Below are 22,629 nucleotides of genomic sequence, written 5' to 3' on the forward strand. Positions count from 1 at the left end.
CAACAACAGAGGAACCAACCATGACTCAGTCTGTCAAATAAGATATTTAGAGGCCTGCTACATAGCATACCCTTTCTCCTCAACAACAAAGCTGTGAGCTACAAGCCCTGTGTGGAAGGACACCAGGTGATTTCATTCCCACAGTCGGTCTTCACAACCAAACTAACACATGCTGATAATTGTACCAACACACTGGATACAGCAGAGAACTGTCAGTGTAGTAAAAACACTGACTTGCAAAAAATTGATAATTTGCCTATTAAATTACAACATCACATTTAGCTTCATATTGTAAATGTTTTTCCCAAATATTCATATGAAAATAAATAACTACCTGAAGTTCATTTCTAATCTGATTTTAGTGTCACTCTTTTATAATAGAGAAGAATCTGAAAGAAGTGGTGGGAGAAGACAGAATGATTTAGAAAGGGGCAGATAAAATGGCTGCATTGGCATGAAGCAAAAACAAGCCAGAAGACATATGGAAGAAGTAAAAGAGCACCACTGAGAAACTATAGGGAACTGTTGATGCATAGAAGTTGAAATAATGATTTGATGCAAAGTTCAGCACACTGACCTCTGTGATGGAAGAGTATTCCTCCACCGCTGCCTTCAGCTCATCTATCTGTCTGCCCTTCTATAAAAGGAGGCAAAGGACACAAGAGCAGTTTGAGTTTTGCAGACAAATGGAAAAGAGGAGAAGGTTCAAGCATTTTTATATAAGAAAATGATCAAAAACTGCCACAAATAGCTAAAGCTTTACAGTTACAGTAAAATGGATAATAAAACCACATAAGGCACTGACCTCAAGTATCACAGCTTCCTTTTCACTAACGACAGTATCAAAAGAGTGAATTTGCACCTGAGGCCAAGGAAAAGGCAGTTACATAATAACATAAAGGAAGCAATATGAGATGGCAACAGTATTTCCAATGTGCCTGTGACAGATTTACAATGTCATTTTGTGAGGAAAGAAGGCAGATATACAATCAAAATGCCTGAGTGGATGGAAAACAGAATAAGAGAAGGATAAAGTGTGAGAGGAGATTGAAGAGGCAGAGTAGATGTGTAGTAATCCAAAGCAAAATGCAAAAATAATTTTGCACAGATAGTAAAAGGTACCTGAAGGTCATCGTTAATGTCACACAGCTCTGCTATTCTCCTCTGAAGCTCGTCTGTCTCCATGGTGACCTTGAAGTTCTGAGGAGCCATCACAGGGGAGTGAGGACACCCATTCACATCCTTTCATGAACAAACTTGCAACAATATACTCTCTGTGAGCTATCTATGAATAGGTGAGTGCTTATGATGCCCTGTGAAGTCAGGTCACTGATTTCACTGTCAACTGCTTTGACAAGTCATTTTACACAGTGAAGTACCTCTTCCTGAAGAGAAGCAATCTTGGCAATGAGACTCTGGTTCTCTCTCTCCTACAAAGAAGAAAATCAATCAATAGCAACTATGGTAACACATTCTCAGCCCTTGACTCGTGCATTTAAGATATTACCAAACTACAAAGACAAGACATTGTAAAATTTATGACAGCATTTGGTGAATATGAGGAATTTCATTTAAAACTTAAATGATGTAGACTGTGGCTGAGACATGGGGTTGTCGTTCAAGGCTTCCACCATGTTTCTGAATGTGCCAGAAGTTGAATGTTATGTTACATATACAACCATTTACTTTTATAAAGCCTGTTTGCATGTTGCAAATCCTAAGTGCCAATATACATGGCTGAAATACATGCAAACTGCAAGTCAAAGGATTCAACTGTCAATAAATGTAACATTCATTTCAAATACACAATAATTTGTTTTACAAGAATTAAAACAATTGCTACAATGCAATAAACAAACAAAAAAGACAGTTCTATTTTTCAGTCATAAGAAGTCATTCAAATCAAAGTGGCAGAGCTTCGAAAAGATTAAGCTGCATTACAAGAATTATCTAAATCCAACTGGGGTCAATAACAGCTGATGCTATGACTTGTGGTCTACAACACAGTAAATTTCAGCTGCATTTGTCTGAACATAGACTAAGAATAAACCCCCTGTAACAAAACAAAGGACACCTCTTAGCATGTGAGCAGAATGCACTTTTATATGTCCTTTATGTGCTGCCTGAGTTTCACCGACCACGTGTTTGCTGTGTGCGGAGGCACGAGCTCTGCCTTCCTCTGTACAGCTCAGAGTAGCCTTCATCTCCTCCACCTCCTCCTTCAACATTTTCTCCTTCTGGGCTAGCTGATGGTTACTGTGCAAGAGGACAAACATAGACAGAATTCAACAAACCGCTGCATGCTACAGTAAGTAAAGTAAGTGCTTGTGGGTATGTATTTGCTTCTTACACCCTGGCCTGGTTGCGTAGATCCTCATTCTCCTCTGCCAGCTTCTGGTTGCTGTCCTCCATGCCCTCCACCACCTGCTTCATCTTCCTCACCTCCTCCTCGAGCTTTTGGTTGCTCATCTGAAGGTCAGCAACACAATATACCAGCTCTGACGTTTCACTGAGAGGGGACAACACATATAGGCATAATGCAACTTAGTTGTATAGATCAAGGACATGTGTGGGTGGTAATACACACAAATACAGGCATGTTATGGCCCATTTATAAAGACAGCACCACTATTTCACACACATCACTTACAAATCTGCTCTGGATGCCTCCCCTCCAAAAGCCTCCAGGCTTCCTGAGGTCATGTTGAACATCATGGACCTCTTGGCTAAAACACACAAAGATCCAAAACACATTATGAAAGCTCCAAGTTTCATAAAAAATTAGACATGTGTACAATACAAGGAAATGAAAAGCAAACATGTGAGTGTTTACATTGCACACTCACCAGACAGGCTGTCTCTGAGTTTGACTGAGTCTTGAGTCATGTCATCTGTTGTCTCTTCCCTTAGATACAACAGAGAAATCAAACATCAAAATGTGCAATATCAGTTACTTTCACAATCTTTTGCCCGAATCCGACAGTCACGCACCATGGTGTTGCTCATGGACTCCTTCTAATGCGTTTGTAATGCATCACTGACTTGTTGAACTGTTTAGTTTTTGGTGCCTGGCACACCGAGCAGCATGGCCCTACTGCAAAGAGAGCTTTCTCTTTGGTGCACGTTCCTTACTCATTTAAAAGTTAAACAAGTGTGTATTCAGTAACAAGATACATCATCACCAAAACTGGACCTCTACTGTAGCACTTACAGCCCACACATTTTAAACCACAGAACATAATGGCCAAGATGTATCATGTCTCACAGGTTTGTGACTTGCATAAGAGATAAATGAATATAGTATTAGCATCAACCCCAGAATCTGTGTAATGCTGTACTGAGAGTAAAGGAGAATCCTCCAGCCAAGGCTCATCACACGAGACCATTTGATATAGACCTGACAGAGTGCAGTGCAAAAAAGATGTAAAACTGCCTCTGAGACAAAAGACACACTCTTAAATGAAGATACTAATTGAAACTATGGGGGAAAAAATACCACCAGACCAGTAATCTCGCCTCTGATGCATAACCCGCCTACACAACTCTGTCTACGTGCATTGCTCAAACTGAACATATCAGTGTCTGTTCTCTAAAAGGCTAAACAGAAAGCAGAGGACCCGTAAAGATGGTGCAAAGTGTCCTCTCCTTTTTGCACCATATGAAAGAGGTTGTAAACTCTAGTAAATACAAATCTGTATAAGGAAACAGCAAACATGTGAAGCAATTTCAGCAAATGATTTAGTTTTAGTGCAGATCTGGATTACAATATTAGCTGACAAAATCTTTCTAAGTTCATTTTTCATACCTCTAAATTAAAGTAGGTACTCTCACAAGACAAATGACCAGAACACATTTAGTGCCAGCAGAAAGTGCATTTCTTATCCTTCTTTCTTGATTTATGAAACTGACAGAGTGGTCCCTGCACATAGCCACAAAACAACACTGGTGAACCTGGATTCAGCATCTGGCTAAGGGCTGCTTCAATTGACGAAAGCTTGACCTCAGATGTTCCAGGATGTTCACCTAACTTTAATTGCAAAGTCATATTTTATTTAAATAATAAAAAAAAAAGGAAATAATATTTTAAAATTTTTTCCTCTAAAAACTAAATCAAAACCACCAGACATTTCAAAAACTAAAAACCAGACGTTACAAACCCAGACAATTCTCATTTCTAAATAAAAGGGCCCTAAATTGATTTTGCACGTCTGCCTTTACCCATTGTTGCGGCAGTCATCAATCCACTCCTTCATGACGGCGTGGTAGGTGTCCAGGTCAATAGAGACATCTTTGTGCTCTGGATCCAGCATGTTGCAAAGCTCTTCCAATCCGCTGTCTTCCGAGCTGCGACTCGTGGTGTGCCGCAGGTAGTCCACAATGTGAGACACGTACACTTTACCTGGAAGATGGGCCAATCACAGAGACATATAGATAATTTTACCCTCTTAAAACATGAACTGTGATGCAATACATTTCAGGAGTTATTTTGTTATTGATGAGTGTGATGTAATTTACTTTTGTAGCATACACATTTCTCCCCAACCTACTTGTCTATTTCTACTGCCGATTTGAAAGCTTTAACACCCCCAGACAATTCTGATACATCGTGACTTCAGATGTGGGTTATAGATGTAGGTGGCAAAAGTAGTAACCATAGTGACAGTAAGAATCATAGTTATCAAAACATTGAGCTGACTTTACTGTTTTGATAACTATGTGAGGACTGAACAGTGGTCTAAACTGTGGACTATTCTTTCGTCCGCACACAAAATACATTCAATGTCAAAATTATTGAACATATTTCTCACTCAATCTCATCCAGCAAAATTTCAAAGTAGTGCATCTAGTATTTACATGCAGTACTCTTAGCTGTTCAAACAAACATAACACAAAGTTGAATTAGACAGAAATGTGCTATATTTCCACAGCAGTACTGTGCTGGAACAAAATCTAGAAAGTTAAATCAGACCAATCATAGCTGAATCCCATTTTAGCTAAGGGCCTACTCAATTATGTCCTTTTTATTTTTCAATTTAAATGACATCTGTGAGAAACCATTGACCCCAAAGACAAAAACCTGGACCCATCACCTGAATAAACAACAGAAAAGACAGTAGCAGAAGTCTTCTTCAAAAAAAGGTGAAAAAAAAAATCCGGAAATCAAATAAAAATAGAAAATAAAATAAAACAAACAAATAACAAAAAGAATCGTTACTTCCTACTGCTTTAAAGATTCCATATCCACATCCCAATATCCTGTACCTCTGCTGCACAAGATGGTTCACTCCAGAACAGCATTAAATATGTCAAGAAATCATAGAAGTCCCTGAACAGCAGATGAAAAAACTTGAAGGATCTTGCGCCTGCCAAAGCCAGTAGGCACAAGATGAAGACTTAGACAACACTGATACTGTGTCTGGTCGAAGCTGAAGGAGTTACATACACTGTCCACACAGAAACACACTGCCATAGTACACTCATTGACAAGGTATAATTCATCATTACGCTGCTGTACACAGCTTGCTCAAACACTGTGTTTCTGTGTGACCCAAGAAGTAAGAGTGTGTGTGTGTGTGTGCGTGTGTGTGTGTGTGTGAGAGAGAGTGTGAGTGTGTGCACGTACCTCGACGCTGAGTATCACAGGCATGGAAGATGGTATCAAGCAGATTCTCCTCGCAAATGAGGCTGATTTCTGCCATATTATCCTTCCTGTTCTCAGAGGCCACTGAGCTTCCTGAACGTGAATATCACACACACACACACACACACACACACACACACACACACACACACACACACACACACACACACACACACACACACACACACACACACACACACACACACACACACACACACACACACACACACACACACACACACACACACACACACAAAACACAGACTGTATTGAACAAACATAGCAAAGCAAGCACATGATACATTTTCCTTCAGGCACAGCAACCATTGCAAAGTTGCATGAAGCAGTTTGGAGCTACAAATATTATTTTAATTTTTTTTTTTTTTTTTTTAACAAAATAAATTAAAATCAATGTCTTAAAACTGCAAACTTAGCCTCACTAACGGTCAAAACAATGATATGAAATAGAGAAAAGGAAAATTCTGAGCCACCAAGCCCCAATCATCCCCCTCGTTTTTTTGTGCTGGAATACACCCTCATCCTGATTTTGCCATGTGTTTTAACAGTTTTAATTTAGGAATGTGGAATATGTAAGAACAAAAACGAAATAATTCAAATTAGATTTTGATAAGACTCCACAACAGGGTAAAATCAACTTTTAGGCCCTAATCAATTCTGAACATACATACATACATACATACATACATACATACATACATACATACATACATACATACATAAATAAATACATAAATAAATAAATAAAGGGAAAAGCCAGGGTAACTAGTGCTTTCAGGGTCCCAGAGTTCTGAAGTCCTTGGTATATGCTTTACCTGGTTAGTAACCCAGCCTTTTGCTGCAAAGTAGCTGCACTCTTCATATTCATCCTTTCATATTGGCATTCAACTGTTACTATTAGAGTCCCTGATCTGAAAATCCTTAGAAAATCTACAAAAACTACACATAATAAAAATGTTACTTTGAAAAATTAGACGCCCTCCCAGGATACCCAACTGCATTTCAATTATTTTTTTTCTGGTGCCAAAGTTATAATCCATTTAGTTTCAAAAAAGGTCCACTTACAAGAGTTTTCCACAGTTTTCAACTGAATCTCACAATCTAGATGCAGTTTGCTCAACAAACAGAAAAAAAAACTCCATCTGGTAAAGAATACCATAAGATGTGGCTGAAATCCCAGGAAAAGATAGTAAGTGGACCTTGAGTTAAATTCTGTCAGTCTATCATTTTTGTGTTTGCTGTAACAACAACCTGCACATCCCAGCTGGGCAGCAGCAGCAGCTCCTCCCTACCTCCATCTCCCATGGACAGTCTTTTCACAACCAGAGCTGGATACGGCAGCTCGCACTCCATCGAGTTTGTTGTGTCCGCTGAGCAGAAGTTGAGGTTGTAGGAGAGGGTGCTGTGACTCGGGGCGAAGGTACGTGACAGGGGCGGGCTCTTGCTTGGCCTCGCACTCTCAGGCTGCACCGACTGATGTCCTTTTGTAAATGTAAAGTAAGGGGAGTCTTTGGACTGGCCTGTGGGTGTTGAACAATACCTCTGCCATGTCTTAACCTGTCTTAAATCACTCCCATCTGCACCTCTCCTCTCCCCCAGAGTGCTAGTGATGGTGTATGTAATGTTAGTTGGCGTAGCAGGGGTGGAAGGGGTGGCCAGAGGGACAGGGGGACCCATGCTGCTCCTTTGGTAGGCTGCAGAGCTCGGCATCCCAATCCCTCTCCCCTTCTTCTCCTTCAACCTCTCCTTTCCCCTTTCCCCTTCGTCTCTGTGGAGGGCCCCTTTCTTCAGGATGGCTTCTAGGTTGTGCCTGAGGCCACACTGGGGGCTGTCGTAACTGCTCGAGGAAAGCTTGGGAATCTGGAAAGGTGAATTGGGCTCTCGGTCACCGCGCCACTGGATGGTCTGCAGTTTGCGGCAGATGCTGTCCACGGGGTTGTGCCGACGATTTGGCTGGGGTGTGTAATAGTCCATGCTGCTGATTGCAGGGCTGCAGTGCTTGTTTCCTGGATAGAGGAGAGGCTGAAGTCTGAGGAGAGACAAGCAGAAAATATTAAGTTTATAGTTTAAAATGGAGACAAAAGAAAATAGAAATACATGAAAATACTTAGTAGGCCATAATTATCCTACTGGTAGATGATCAACAGTACATAGTAAACACAATAAGGTCCTGGATAAGTGGTTTGCCCTGTTTGGAGTAACTCACAGGATAGAGGAAGAAGATGAGCAGTTAGAGCTGCAGTGTGTCTGGTATACAGAGAATAATGAGACCAATACAGAAATATGGTATTTCAAATATGAAGAATGACAGCAATGGTATGATAAAAGCCATCTAATATCCAAATAGTTAATATTACTCCCAAGATCCAGTATCTATCATAGGCAGGTTTTTGTGATAAGAGCTGTAAAACAAGCAGAAGGAAATTAAGGACTGAAGAAAAGAAGATGATAAGGTAAAACAGAGACAGATGGGGTACAAATTTTAACCTCCTAACAACACAAATTTCTTAATAAGGGACCGGAACTATGACTGGAGGGCCCACAGAAATGATTGTACATGCAAACCTGCCCACAAGGTTTCTGATTTTAAATCTTGGCTTCTCAGTGTGAAAAAATGAAAGAAAATACGTTTAAATCCAAAGCACCAACTACTTAGGCTCCAGGTGTGCAAACAAGCCAATTAATTCAATTCATCACGAATTTATAACCTATTATCATTTATTTCAATACATATCTCATTTTCTCTGATAAACTCCCTGCAGTTGAACTAACAGGTTGAAATTGGATATTAAAATTGATTTCATTACAGAAAATGAGCTACAATTATAAAACATTTAAAATATGTATCCGGCCACGGCAGACACACCAGACACAGGGAAATTTAGCGCAAATGTAAGTCCATACAAACATATGCACCTGACCACCAAGTCTAAAAAACACTCACCTGCTGTGTCACACTCTCAAACAGCCTTTAGCTAATGGCAGAATGTGTATTTCTTGTTGCCGTGTTAAGCTTGTATGAGCAAATACCCACGACGAAATGTTTGGCTAAGTGACCAGGCGCAAACACAGTGAGCAAGAGCACAGGTGGTACGAAGCTGTGCGCTCGAGACAGGAAAGAGTTAAAACCTCAGTGGGTGTTCACGGTGGTAAAAATGAGGCAGCACCCCCTCCCTGCGGCTCGAGGGCGACACAGCAGCACCCACTATAACAGCAGGGTACCGCACAACTTCAAATTTATGGTGTGGTAAGTTTTATTGGTTTTAAGTCCAATAAATGAAAACGAAGAACTTGCACTACAACTAGCCTCCTCCTCCGCTACACGGACAGAGAAAGCTCCAAACTGCAGTGCTAGTCCATAAAATTAAACCAATTTGGATAAAATAGATAGAACACAAATAAAGACAAAAAGAATTTCCCTTTAGGAGTGGGTTAGCTGTGTCACTGATGTACTACTTTGGATGTTTGGTGTAACTGCAACACAAGAATGGGACTTATTTCAACCTGAGCAATCAGTAAGCGGTTTAGCAGGGACAACTTGAAGGTGCACGGACGGTTTCATTTTCATCACAGCCACCTTTGAGTCAGACGTCTCTCCTGCTCTGAAGGTAACCGGTAGACTACTAACATGAATGTTGGGGATAAATATTGGTGACGCAGGCTGTGCTTTAATCTGGCAGTGAGTGTAAGTACACAATATTAATAACCTATAGCCTACTAAAGCAGTCTGATATGCTCATACACATTGACCTGTACTGCAGTGTGTCACCGTAGGCTGTATGTAAATGTTCGTGAAAGCCAACGATAGAAAGTCTATTTCTGTTTACACCTGCATTTAAAAAGATATTTCAAAAATAAGAAACAATAGGGTCTTCTATGAGCTGTTGTATAGATTTTCAACAGGAAAAAAAAATGAAGTAAGTCGTGACAAAATATTATGTGAATCAACCAACTTAAGTGAGTGAAGGACTGTCAAGTTCATTGCTCAGTATGATAAAAGCTGGTTTGGCTACATGTTTAATCCTGTCCAGCAGGTCATGCTTCCGGTAATGCCTTACTCGTGCAATTGTTGCTACATACTGTATTTGTATATGCACATATTTGTAAGCTTTTTTGAAGAAGAAGAATAAAGTATAGGTGCATATTCAAAGTCTATTTTTTATTGTCATTACTGCTTCAGGGAAGCAGCTACCCGTCTACCACGCCAATGGCTGACAACAGCATTCCAAGCTTTAAGGTAATGAAACAAGTTATTTTATTATATTATTATTTGGTTTGAATGGATGGTATGCAAAGCTTCAATAGATGTTGGTCTAAATGCCATTTTGATTTAAGAGCACCCACCCTCAGTAGCTGCTCCAGCTGCAGCATCTTGATGATTCCTTGGCTTCCTGACACTCAGAAATCCCCCCTGCTGCTCCACATAGAAGATGCTCCAGCGCTGCTTCTTGTCCTCATGCTGCTGAGAGCAGCGCTCAAAGGCCTTGAGAGCCACAGTCATTCAACAGTGCTCTTGTCCTTACAACAAAATGCATGAATAAATAATCCAGCAGAAAAAGTCCACTTGCTGTCAATCTGAACAATCCTTTTCTGAGGCTATTGATTTAGCCCTCAACTTCCCTTGAAACAGAATAATGTCCGAATCGTCGCCATTTTCAGGGGGAAGGACACAGTGTCCACTCTGTTACTCTTCCTCCTCTTCCTCCTGGTGCAGCCTGCTCAGCAGAATCCACTTTCCCAGCTCACGCTAAATCGCTGGAGCTTAGCTTGTTTTCTGACCCTGGACGCCTGAGCAGTAGACAGCAGGCTCAGGTAGAGATTAAGATGGACATGTGCAACACACACACTCACCAGGACGAGTGTTGACTTTGGTCTGAAAATGTTTGCCACCTATCGCCTCCATTGAAAGAGTTAATTACTGTAAATTTATCTTGTGGTTTATCATTACACTCTCTTACGATCTCAAAATATTGCACAAACAGACTGAACTTGCAATAGCAAGTGTGTTTGAAGCCTTGTGCTCCCTCTCACCTCCTTCACTGTTCTCTTACACACCAGAAGATGGTTGAGTTTTCAGCCAAGCTCATATTTATAGCCACTTAATCCTGACCAAACATTGGCTGGACTGTGTGTGAACTCAGGGATGCAGGTAACAGTGAAGAAGGATTATAGCTCATTCTGAGTGCCACTGTTCATAGTCTACTAGGTTTACTGTGTTATTGTGTTATCTTGTGAGACATCAAGATGGTGGGTATTCTTGGCTCTTTAGCTGACAACATGTAGGAGAGAAGGTTAACTGCTAAATAGATAAAAGAGTTGAAATCATGAGCCCTTATGTATCTGGGCATTTGATTAAAAAGATAACCAGAGACAATCTTAAAAAAATGAAATATAGTTTAAAAAAAAAAAAGGAATACTCTGACCACTTTCACACAGTGCTGTGCTGTGGTTGCCACTGTGCTCGCCACTTTCCAGTACTGTAATCTGGGATTATGGTGTGAGCAACCTTCTGCATGAGAAGGGAGGGGATAAAGGGTCAGTCTTATCCCAGCCAATTGGAGCAAGTAACTAACTGAATGGTGGGCCGGTGAGAAGAATCACATTACTCAGTCTTACAGAACAGCAGGACAGGACAGCACTCCCAACTGTCTCTCCTCTCATTGCTCTTGATAAATATGACACATCTCTCTGAGCCTGTTGTTGCTGCAGCGCTGTGGAGGTAGCATGGGGACACTTGACTTTGATTCAAGACCCTTCAATGCTAATGTGATGCTACTGTATCAGTGACCTCTAGACGGGGTAATTGAGAAAGACAACTTCAATGCAGTTTCACAGTCATAGAATCAAACGACAATAATATATTAATATATAATAATGATAAGTATGACGAACTTAACAATTACATATTAATTTTGATTTTGAGTAATGTCATCTGTAGAGATCCTGATGTGTTCATGCATAAATACATAAAAAAAAAAAAAATATATATATATACACATATGTGTGTGTGTATGTGCGCGTGTGTGTGTGTGTGTGTGTGTGTAGTTTTATAGCACATTCTTTCATCTTTGAGTGAACACCACTAACATATTCAGAAGCCATGAGTGAAAAAAGCCACAACAAGAAATGATGTGTGTTTGCCTTGAAAACTATGATGTGTAATAAAGTATGTGAACACAATGCTCAATAAATGAAAAGATTCACTCTAACATGAAACTATTTGCTCTGTGTTTTTTAACCAGGCAGCTGACCTGGTTATCCAGCTGTCCTCCACTCTAAAGAGCAAACCGGACGTTTTTTCCTTTGGGACTGTCTTCACTGACCACATGCTCACCATAGAGTGGAGTGCGACTGAGGGCTGGCAGGCTCCGCTCATCAAGCCCTTTGGGAACCTGTCACTCGACCCAGCCTGCTCGTCACTACACTACGGCATACAGGTGCACTGACCAGGGATGATTCTGACTTTTTATTCCTTTCCTTAACATTGATTTACACAATATGCTGTCTCATCTATATCAGCACAAGATCTACTTACACAACGTGCAAGTAAAAATATCAGATTTTAATCAAGACCTGGTAAAGATCAAATAAATAGGAAGATGACCTTTTTCTTCAATAACCTTTTCAAATTATAAGTATTTAAAGCATATACACAAACAGAAACACAAAAAACAAAGAAACAGGAAAGTTATTTGTTATTTATGCTTCCAGTTTGACTCCTGGGAGGAGTTATATTCTACAGTTAAAAACTAATACGTGTTTGGTATTTTATGGGCTATTCCCAGTGTTTCTAGGCCCAGTATGTTTGAGTTTGACTACTTATATGACTCTAATGACACAACTTTAACTAAATGAATAAATTACTTAGTGTTTCCCCACCAGAATTTTATTCCTGATAGAATGGAAGGGTGGTCTTTGAAACAGCATTTAGACTTTTATTTTAGATATTAAACCTGTGATGATTTTTTTTATTTATAAATTCCTGGGACATGTAGAATGAATATGTAATTTGGCACTAATTACAAGGAAACAGTCACTGTTGTTCGAATCAGAGTTGAGTTAAATGTCGGCGATATTTGGTGGGATGTCTGTGAAAGAGTTAGAAAAATGCAGCGCTTTTTTTATTGGTGCCTTGGTTGGGGTGGGTGGGTGAGGGTTCTGGCCTTTATCTCAGCCAATACTGTCAGGAAATCCTCCTTTAGGTTGTTAATAAAACAGTGTATAATAATAACATTGTACTACAGTATTCAAGAGCCATTTCACCATGTGTTACTATTACTATATTTACTTAGCACTCTTCTCTTCTCTTCTCTTCTCTTCTCTTCTCTTCTCTTCTCTTCTTCTCTTCTCTTCTCTTCTCTCCTCTCCTCTTCTCTTCTCACCAGCTGTTTGAAGGCATGAAGGCGTACCGTGGGGATGACAACCGACTGCGCCTCTTCAGACCGATGCTCAACATGAACCGCATGGCCAACTCATCTAAAAGAGCTTGTCTACCTGTAAGATGAATGGAATAGATGAATGGATGGACTGATGAAAGGATAGATAACAGCAAACAATAAAGTACTGTTATCTTTTTTCCGCCTCCCTCAGGCCTTTGATCAGTCAGAGTTGCTGGAGTGCATCAGACGACTGGTAGAGATTGACGAGGAATGGGTTCCTCACTCAAACTCAGCCAGTCTGTATATTAGACCAACATTTATCAGCACTGAGGTAAGGAGGATCATCAAGTGCTGCAATCATTTGTTTTTTGAATGACAGTGAATGAAATTTAAAATACATTTCTATGTGTCCACGGCAGCCCTCTCTGGGTGTAAAGAAGCCGTCCAGTGCCTTGCTGTATGTGATCTTGAGTCAAGCAGGCTCTTACTTCAACAACGAGGCTGAGGCCCTCTCCCTGTGGGCCGATCCAAAGTACACACGGGCCTGGAAAGGAGGAACAGGAGACTGCAAGATGGGGGGGTGGGTAGGCACATACTGTGTGCATGCTTTAGTTTTTATTCGCTAATAGTCAGTCAGTGCACTCAACTCGCACATCTGGCTGCTGAAACCTTAAAGACAAGTGCAGAAGAACCCTCAGAGCTACACCTCTTCCAGTTTCAGTTGGATTTATTATTGAAAATATCCAAGTTCTAGTTTTTTTCTGATATGAATGAGTCATGGTGTTTAATTTTATATACTTCATTCTTGCACAAATGGAAGGTGTGTGTTGAGTGCTGAACAATGATCCCTAATACAAGCACCAAATAGTCTTGTGCCCTCACACAAATCTAATCTAACAGCACTATTACAGTTACATGTAGTGCTGTAAGCACTAAAGTATCTAAAGTAACTAATTGCAATTGTTGCTGTGGATTTCTTCAGGAACTACGGGTGTGCTCTGTTTGCCCAGTACGAAGCAGTGGATTATGGGTGCCAGCAGGTGCTGTGGCTATATGGAGAGGACCATCAGATCACTGAGGCAGGAACCATGAACATCTTCCTGCACTGGATCAATGAGGATGGGGGTGAGTCTTAATCAATACCAGAGCTGTGTTTGGCCAGTCAGTCAGTAATGTAGATTGCAGTAAGTGGAAGATGGGGATGTATAATTGTTTTCATACTTGCAATGCAATTATTAGTCATAGAACATGTGCTAAATGAGAAACATCTGTTCGAGCATTTTACAAATGTGACCTCTACTGGCAGAACAGCTTCATTACACCTGCAGGACATTTTGCCTCAAAATTAACTTTTATTTTTTGATTTATTTATTTTTGTATGTTTTGTGTAAGTAATGTATCATTTTTTTCAGAGGAGGAGCTTGCCACTCCTCCTCTGGATGGCATCATACTCCCAGGTATCACCCGACAGAGCATCCTGGATCTAACCAGGAAATGGGTGAGAAAGACACAGACAGATACTTGCAGTAATACAGTGATATATGAATGCTAATGACAAAACCTTAAATTTCAGCATGCATTGATCATTTTCTTTACATTCCCTCCGGTCTCTCTGCTCTTTCCTTCCCCCAGGGTGAGTTTAAGGTGACGGAGCGCTACCTGACCATGGGCCAGTTGTGCTCAGCTCTGAAGCAGCAGCAGGTCAAAGAAATGTTTGGCTCGGGCACCGCCTGCATGATCTGCCCTATAGGACACATTATTTACCAGGGAGAGGTAAGAAAGCCGAGTAGACCAGCACATTCTGAATGAATCTGTACACAAACCAAATCTAATTATATTAAAGTATACGATGATTTATATGAAAATAGAAAAGCTTGTGGTTTAACAATTTATGCTAAAGTGGGGAGCAGCAGTTGCCTGCAGTTGCAGCAGGATTTATATCTTCTGATCAAAAAACTATTTTGTCTTTCAAGAAAGACATACTTTTGTTAAATATAATATCTCCCTCTGCTCTGGCATTTTACAGTAAATTATGTTGTTAAGCCTGCTAACAAAGGTACTTCTTCATATTATTTTGGAAAAACAATAAATTGATAATTTCCAGAATTGCCTGTGTATAGTCCTGTCTGACTTTACATATTTAAAACCGTGTAATCACAGCACTCACCCGTCTCAGTTTCCTACCACTTTCTGTGTTGTAACAATTATAATTATTTGTAGACCATGTAATAGAACTGCAATTTATATGTTCTTAAACAATTATTTATCAAGATGCTCACAGCCATTGACACTAATTAAAATGAACTACAAAGTAAAGTATTCATTATACTGCATTATTTATGTTATATGTTATTTATACGTTAAAGGACTATTTCAACATTTTGGGAAATATGCTAATTTGCTTTCATGAGAGTTAAACGTGAAAGGTGATACCACTCATTTAGTATCTATGCTGTAAATATAAGGCTACTGAGCTTAGCACAAAAAATGGAAATAGGGAAACCCTGACTCTGACCAAAAGGAAATCTATAAAATAATCTGTGTGTCAAATAAATGTGATCTTAACTGGAAGGCAGATTTTATTAACTTCAGATGTAACCTGGCTAGCTGTTTGCCCCTGTTTCCAGGCTTTATGCTAAGCTAAGCTAACCAGCAACTGGCTGTTGCCATATATTAAATGAACACATAGCGAGACTGGTATCATTAAAAAAAATAAGCATATTTCCAAAAAAAAGGCAAAATTCCCATTTAGCCCTCTAATTCTTCTTAATGATGTAATAAAGGAAGTTAAACTTTGCAAATAAAGCCTCATTTTATTCCAGTTACATTGTAGAAGGGTTTTGGTATCTTTGCTTAATTTTTTTTTAATTAAGAAGTACATTATGATAGAAGTAGAAGGTTAGGGCTTTGATGAATGATGCTCATTGTCTCTTGTGACCACATGGACAGTTTTCATCTTTACAAGGTCGTCAGAAGCCTGCGGCTGCTGTTTTTTTTAATTTAGATTTTTTAATTAGATTCACAGATCCAATTAAATTATTAAAACTGTGTGTTTTTGTGTGTTTCAGAACTTGCACATCCCCTGTCAGGATAAAAACTCACAGTTGACTTCACAAATAGCAAAGGAACTCACAGATATACAGGTTGGTGGATGCACACTCATACACACACACACACACACACACACACACACTCACACACATGCGCACACACAACCCACAGATGTTTCCCCTAGCTCAGTAACAGCTGGTTGAACATCTGTGTTCTTTACACCACTGTCACCCTCAGGTCTCTGTTTTCATGTAGTAACAGGTTACTTCAAATAAAGCCTTCAGTGATGTGATTGTAGGTGAAGAAATGGAAGAACAGGAATTGGGAATAACAGGTGGCAGTAGTTGTGGGCCTAGATGACGATACATAGAGCATGTATACTTTGTCACATGTCAGCCTGCGTAATGCTCACATTTATACTAACCAACAATGAAGAGGCTTCACTGTAAAAAGACAAATAAATAGAAATGTTCTGACTGACTTTCTAAATTAAAAATATGGTTGATGAACAGAAAAACCTAACAAAAACAAATCTTCCCCCCAAATATTATTTATCTTGCATCTTCATAATTATTTAGCTACAGGATTGTTATGTGAGTGTTTATTATGTAACTCGATGAGATCAAATTACCTTTTTTTTTTTAACAAACCCCATTGGTCCTTATTCATTTTACAGCCACTACATGCATTATTTTGCCTGCAAGTACATAATAAGTGAGATATCTTATTAGATAATGATTAATGATTTGGTAATATGGCCTACAAATACACCACTTCTACAGTCTACACAGCACTGCAGGTTTAAACAGATTCATAATGTTCTTTGCTGAAGGCTTGATTTGTGTTAATGAGTGTGTTATATATCGCTGACTTTCAGTTATTGTGCTGTGTAATGAGTCAGTTATTAGTATTCTCTCTTTTTCTCTTTTGCAACGAGTCAGGCCTTCCCTAAGATGGCTCTTGGTCCAGCACCGATCAGATCTTCATGTTGCAAAAGTGCAAGTGCATTTGTTAAGGTTTGGAGATCCATTCTCCACCAGAAAGAATTGTGCTTGTTTAACAGAAAACTTGCAAGTCCTGTGTATTGCATAAAAAGGAGTAACATTAAGGAACAATAATGTAAAATATAACACTCAACAATCAAGAACGCTCTTTGAATCAGGGCCCACAACAAATGCAAACAATTTCATGGCACCCTCAATCCTGAGTACGCCTTTACACCTGCAGTAAGCATTTTGGCAAAAGCTGTTGTCAGGGTGTGAGGATAACATCTGGCACAAAGGAAAGGTGCATGGACAGAAGCCAGGAGAAAGGTGTGGCTACAGAACCAAACATACTGTAGATTAACTGTCTCCATAGTGGATTGTGGAAATACAATAAATTCAACTGAAAATGATAATGAACTTTAGACAACATAAACCAAGACTTTTTCCATTTTACCCCTCCGCCATATCTAACCACCAGCCCCAGAGTTAAAGCTAAAAGGAGTCATCTGACCACCAAACTTCAACCAAATCTGGGACTTTTTAGACACCGTGTTGATAAGCAGAGAGGTGAATTCACAACCACCTTCCAGCTTCACTGGTGAAAGGGAGCTGAGAGTGGAGCGAGGTCACATTAATGACTTGGGTTACATCTGTAGCTTTTACAATATTTTTAGTTCATTCTATTGTGCGCTGAATAAAAGCTCTGCATTGTTGATGTGATAGGTTACAGTTTGAGTGTCAGTGTTTGTTCACTACACCGAATAAATCAGTACCGCTGAATCGTCAAGCTAAACTTAGTGTACTGGATGAGTATTACCGACAGAATCAGTGGCTTTTTGTGTTTTCAACATTCACTGGAGTGTATGTAAGTGGAGTGTATGTTAGAGAAAACCTTGAAGCCTATAGAGAAAATCATAATGCTGTAAGTATCTTGCAGATACTCTGAGGTAGGTGCTTATATAGGTTTCGTTTTATTGAACAACTGACTGAAACAGAAAACTAGCTCGATAACCAGACTAAATTGCTATTTATTTTCACTTTATTCATTCATTTATCTGTCCTACATGGATTATGGTAGCTTCAGTCACTTAAAGTTTTTCACATTTATCGAAGAACTACATGGATTTATTTCTATATTTAGAAATATTCTCGACTGGGGAGGAACTAATGACTTTCAGATACTTTCAGAGTAGCATCTTAAACTTTTCCTGGATTTTCCCAGCACAGGCCTACACTACATAGTGGACTAGTTAGATAGTAGACTTTGGGTTTCAGTTTCTGGCCTCCTGAACTTCTTAACGTCCTTGAAACACTCTCCTCTTTAACTGCGACTTTTGTCCTCCGTTTTGCTTTGTCTTTCTCTTCTGCTCTTGACAATTAGCATATCTGCTCAATCAATCCGGCCTTGTATGCATGCGTGACATGTGTTATGAATGTGTTGACCACATCTTTATGTGCGATAACATCTTCCTTCGTCGACAGTGCTTCAGAGAGAGACAGAGAGAGAGAGGGGGGAAGAGAGAGACAGTTGGCAGCCTAATGGCGGAGCGTGGAGAGTTGGAGATAGGGGCAAGACAAACTCCTGGATTCTCTCATTAAGCTCGCTGTAATTGCACAAACCCAATTATTGCCACAGCCTTTTGTGATCTTCAAAGCCAAGATGCTGCAAATGAAGCCTCGAACAAGTGGGAGAGGAGGAGGAGGAAGAAGATTTAGGCAAGGGGGGGAATGGGCGGCAGCAAAGCTTAATGAACAATAAAATCGACAAAACGCTGGAAAACGCCGCGCTCCTTCCGCAGTGCTGTTAAATCTGTTGACATTTCATTTGGAGGGAAGCAGCACAGTGTTATCCCCCCACGCACACTCGTCCTCCCGCCCCTCTTGAAGACAACATTGTGCAACAAACAAACGAGTGGTCTGAGGCAGCAGATGAAAGATGGGTTTACTAAGTCGCCCTGCTGTTCCTCTTTCAAGTTAATTAGAAATCACATTCTTTTGTTTCCCCTTCGCAGGCGTTTATTTACTTTCTCACTTCGACCATTAGAACAAATTTGCAACATGAGACACAAATAATTGGATTTGTCTCCGCGGCTGTCATGGATTGGGGAACATTTTGTTTTGATTTTTATTATAGTGCCTTTTCTCTGTTGTGTTGTGTTCTGTTGGTGGCTGAGTTTGCAGATTTGCTTACGGATATTTGATCTCATATTTTGATTTGTGTTTTGCTCGCAATTAAGCGGCAGCAGGCAAAAGAAGTTTAGTGCTTGGCGTCATGAGATTTTTTTTACTGCTCAAGCCCCAGAGAAACAAAGATTGTCACATAACCTCTGCATGACCTTTGTTCTCTTACAGTATGGCCGGACACCCAGCGACTGGACTTTCCTGGTGTAGCAGGGATAAAGCAGCCTGGCGCACACGTTTAAACAGTGAACAGTGTGTGTACAGAAAGACATATTATTATGCAACAAACCAAAAACATACTGTACATGTATAATAATAAGGAAACAGCGTATGAGCAATATTTGTAGTGCAACTGCAACATGCTGAAGAAAAGTTGGTTCTGCGGTGAGTATGTCGTACAACTTTACCTCCTTTTAAACTTAAATTAATGACAAACACACAACTGTCCAAAATAATTAACAAAAGGGGGGAAATATCTCATGCAATACTGCACAATAACTTACACTGTCTCTCGCCTTCCATCCAACCAACACCCATGATACAGCTGTAGCTTTGATACAACATCAAAAACAAACAAAAAAAAAGTGCTATATTAGTTACAGAGAATTTCATATTTCTTGTGTCAGAGTTACAAAGCAGCTTTAAAAGGACTTGAATCTGTGGGTCTGGTGTGAAAAGATTAATTGAAAAAAAGACAGTTTAGGAGGGAAATTTTCATTTTCAGTTTTAGTTGATACTGTATACTGCACCAGTGTCTTTCTGGCTTTCATTCTGCAGGATTCATGGTCATTTCTTTCTGGTGTTGTAAGCAGGTGTGTTTTAGACAAAATACTATCTAAAGTCCTGATATTATAAAGAATAACATGTTAACTTAAAATGTGAAATGGTCCGAAGTCTTGTCAATGTTCAGACCAGTGTAAACCTAACTCACTCAGTGTAGCACAAGAAATGGTCAGCTGATGAATGGGACTTTTGTGCTACTTTAAAGAAATAGTTTCATATGTTGGGAAATTTTTTGATTACTTCATGAGCTTTAGATGAGAGGATTCATTCACAGTGATAATAAGACTCCAGGAAGTCACTGCTACCTGGCCAAGAATTAGTCAGACACATAAAACTGCGGCGTGTCATTTTTAGACTTCACCTTTGTATGAATGATACAAACAAGTTATAACGTGTTAATTAGTGAGTCATAGAGGTGCTGGGAGGTGTTTCCTTTGAATAGATACAGGCTTGCTGTTTCCACCTGTTTCCAGTCTTAATGCTAGGCTAAGTTAACTGGCTGGTGGCTGTAGCGTCATATTTAAAATACAGACACAAGAGCGGTATCAGTCTCCTCATTTAACTCTGTTGGATTAAAATGGACCTATGTACCTCGTTATGGGTACTGATATTTTCTGGTGATCAATATATGATGTCTTAAGTCCAGTAGTTGAACTACTCCCTTAAAGATGATAAATTATAATATAGTATATATATGTATATGTATATGTATATGTATAATATAATATAATATATATACCATTAAGAAATGTAACTTCTCTCTGTCAGTTTGGCTCAGCTAATAAATTCACAGAGTACATTTTAAGTGTTGACTGTTTTTTCAATGTCATGAGTGCTTTAGTAAATGCGAGGAGAGCACAGAGAGTATAAAGAAAGCATTCGCACTCACACCTAACCTCTGTATCTTTTATTATGAGGGAGTTGTTTAGTTCAAAAGGCTTTGTCTTCACAGAGAAAGATCTTTTGAATGAAACACACTGTACACTGTGTGTGCTGGAACTTTCTTTATTTTCACTGATGAAGTAGAAGGTGGAACAAAGTGTGTAGTCAGTACATCCCATGAACGTCCTCATGCTGCTGTCTTTGTCCGACAGTAAATCTGCTGTATGTGAGGTGGTGACTGTGGTGATGATGGACCTCTGGACAGAACAAGGAAGTCTGAGATCCTCTTAGGAGTCACAGCCAGGATCTGCAGGGATGCTTCCACAATCCTTAATGATGCTGTGGAGTGGCAGTGTTTTCCTGCCATCCCATACACACACACACACACACACACATACACACACACACACACACACACACTCACACTCATAGAGAACCTGGAACAGAACCAAAGCCATCAGTATAATGGAGTCATAACAGAAAACCATCAAACCGGAGAGCACTTGGCTGTTTGGCTCTGTACACACGTGCGCACGCACACACACATGCACACGCACGCAACATAATTCAGGATACGGATATAGGTAGTAGTTTAAAAATGAAAACTCAGGTGGTAAATTGTGTCCACTATCAAAATCGGGCCTCATTAACTGGGCTCTTGTTTGCATATCTGCCTCTGATTGCAAAGGATGCACATGTATGTGTGTGTGTGTGTTGGTGTGTGTGTGTTTATATGCGCACGTGAAGGTGTTCAAGGGGGTACCCAGTGGCATGCTGGATGATTTTTGGCTCTTTGTGAAGACAGCTCATTTTGGCGGCATCTCCTTCCTTGTGTTGTATTGGCACAGCTGCTTCAGAGCCCAGTGAGTGTGCATGTACACACACACACACACACACACACACACACACACACACACACACACACACACACACACAGAGCACATACTCCAAAATGCCAAACTCGCATCTAGCCTGCTTCATCTAGGCCACTGGTGAAATTACCGCAGCACGTATCTCAGTGTCTTATACTCTAGTGTAGATTCTTTTCCTTTCGATCAACTGCTCACAACAGTTCAACAGTAATTAGCTGTGAACTTGTTTGTTTTTTTCAGGCTCTTTACTGCATCACTCACCCACAGGGATCATTAAAATAAAAAATCTAGTCTGATCTAAATAACCTCGAGACAGGTGAGGACATGGTTGTTTAGGGGTATGTTGAATCATAGTTGGAAACCACTCCAGCAAATTGCTTCATAGACATCCGCTGTGAGTTGACAAGTGTTGATTGGACAGTCGCTTGTCCACTCACAGAGCTGATCAACCTCTGAGGCGACTATGTCGAAGTGTTGAAGTAACTCCCATGATGTGAACTGATGAAAACACTGGCAATGTGCTGATTTAACATGGTCTGAGACTCAGATCTGATTATGTTAGACTGAATTCTTAGGTATTGTTCAAACCCATTTACAGAATGTTACCTTCATCCACAGCAGTGGTTTCCATTCTTTTTCAACTCATGGCTCACTTGAAAAATGTCAAAAATGTTGGCAGCCCCCATCCAACCCCAACAATATGGAGGCCAAATAATATGTTCTCAGAGCCCTTTTTTAAAAATGATAATCTGTGTCTTGACTCTCTTTCCTTTAAATTCTTCCTGTTTCTAAACAGCTATCCATTTTTGATTCGTTTTTGCCATGGATGTAATCTT

At 39.9% G+C, this 22,629-nt stretch overlaps 2 protein-coding genes across 3 annotated transcripts in view; one reads left to right on the forward strand and one right to left on the reverse strand.

Moving 5' to 3' along the window:
• Window positions 1-9,289, reverse strand: part of lrmp (lymphoid-restricted membrane protein) — a 32,289-nt gene extending 23,000 nt beyond the window's left edge. The window contains exons 1-12 of the mRNA XM_056368276.1: window positions 9,237-9,289; window positions 6,952-7,688; window positions 5,624-5,734; window positions 4,219-4,399; window positions 2,847-2,905; window positions 2,651-2,726; window positions 2,351-2,509; window positions 2,139-2,256; window positions 1,380-1,430; window positions 1,123-1,200; window positions 806-862; window positions 578-637 (exon numbers count right to left, since the gene is read on the reverse strand). Of these exons, the coding sequence (XP_056224251.1) occupies window positions 578-637; window positions 806-862; window positions 1,123-1,200; window positions 1,380-1,430; window positions 2,139-2,256; window positions 2,351-2,509; window positions 2,651-2,726; window positions 2,847-2,905; window positions 4,219-4,399; window positions 5,624-5,734; window positions 6,952-7,688; window positions 9,237-9,289 (1,740 nt within the window). The remainder of the gene's footprint in view (window positions 1-577; window positions 638-805; window positions 863-1,122; window positions 1,201-1,379; window positions 1,431-2,138; window positions 2,257-2,350; window positions 2,510-2,650; window positions 2,727-2,846; window positions 2,906-4,218; window positions 4,400-5,623; window positions 5,735-6,951; window positions 7,689-9,236) is intronic.
• Window positions 8,824-20,740, forward strand: bcat1 (branched chain amino-acid transaminase 1, cytosolic). Of its 2 annotated transcripts, none has more exons than XM_056367852.1 (11): window positions 8,824-8,906; window positions 9,840-9,896; window positions 11,902-12,096; window positions 13,045-13,155; window positions 13,250-13,369; window positions 13,458-13,618; window positions 14,021-14,163; window positions 14,451-14,536; window positions 14,671-14,811; window positions 16,107-16,181; window positions 19,428-20,740. In XM_056367852.1, the coding sequence occupies exons 2-11, from the start codon at window positions 9,867-9,869 to the stop codon at window positions 19,464-19,466; spliced, it is 1,101 nt and encodes a 366-aa protein (XP_056223827.1). In that variant the 5' UTR covers window positions 8,824-8,906; window positions 9,840-9,866; the 3' UTR covers window positions 19,467-20,740. The 2 variants fall into 2 exon arrangements, with proteins under 2 accessions (XP_056223827.1, XP_056223826.1); XM_056367851.1 differs by lacking the exon at window positions 8,824-8,906 and adding an exon at window positions 9,121-9,267.
• The last annotated feature ends 1,889 nt before the right edge of the window (window positions 20,741-22,629 follow it).

The sequence above is a fragment of the Seriola aureovittata genome, chromosome 22, assembly GCF_021018895.1.
Source record: "Seriola aureovittata isolate HTS-2021-v1 ecotype China chromosome 22, ASM2101889v1, whole genome shotgun sequence".
Classification (NCBI taxonomy): Eukaryota; Metazoa; Chordata; class Actinopteri; order Carangiformes; family Carangidae; genus Seriola; species Seriola aureovittata.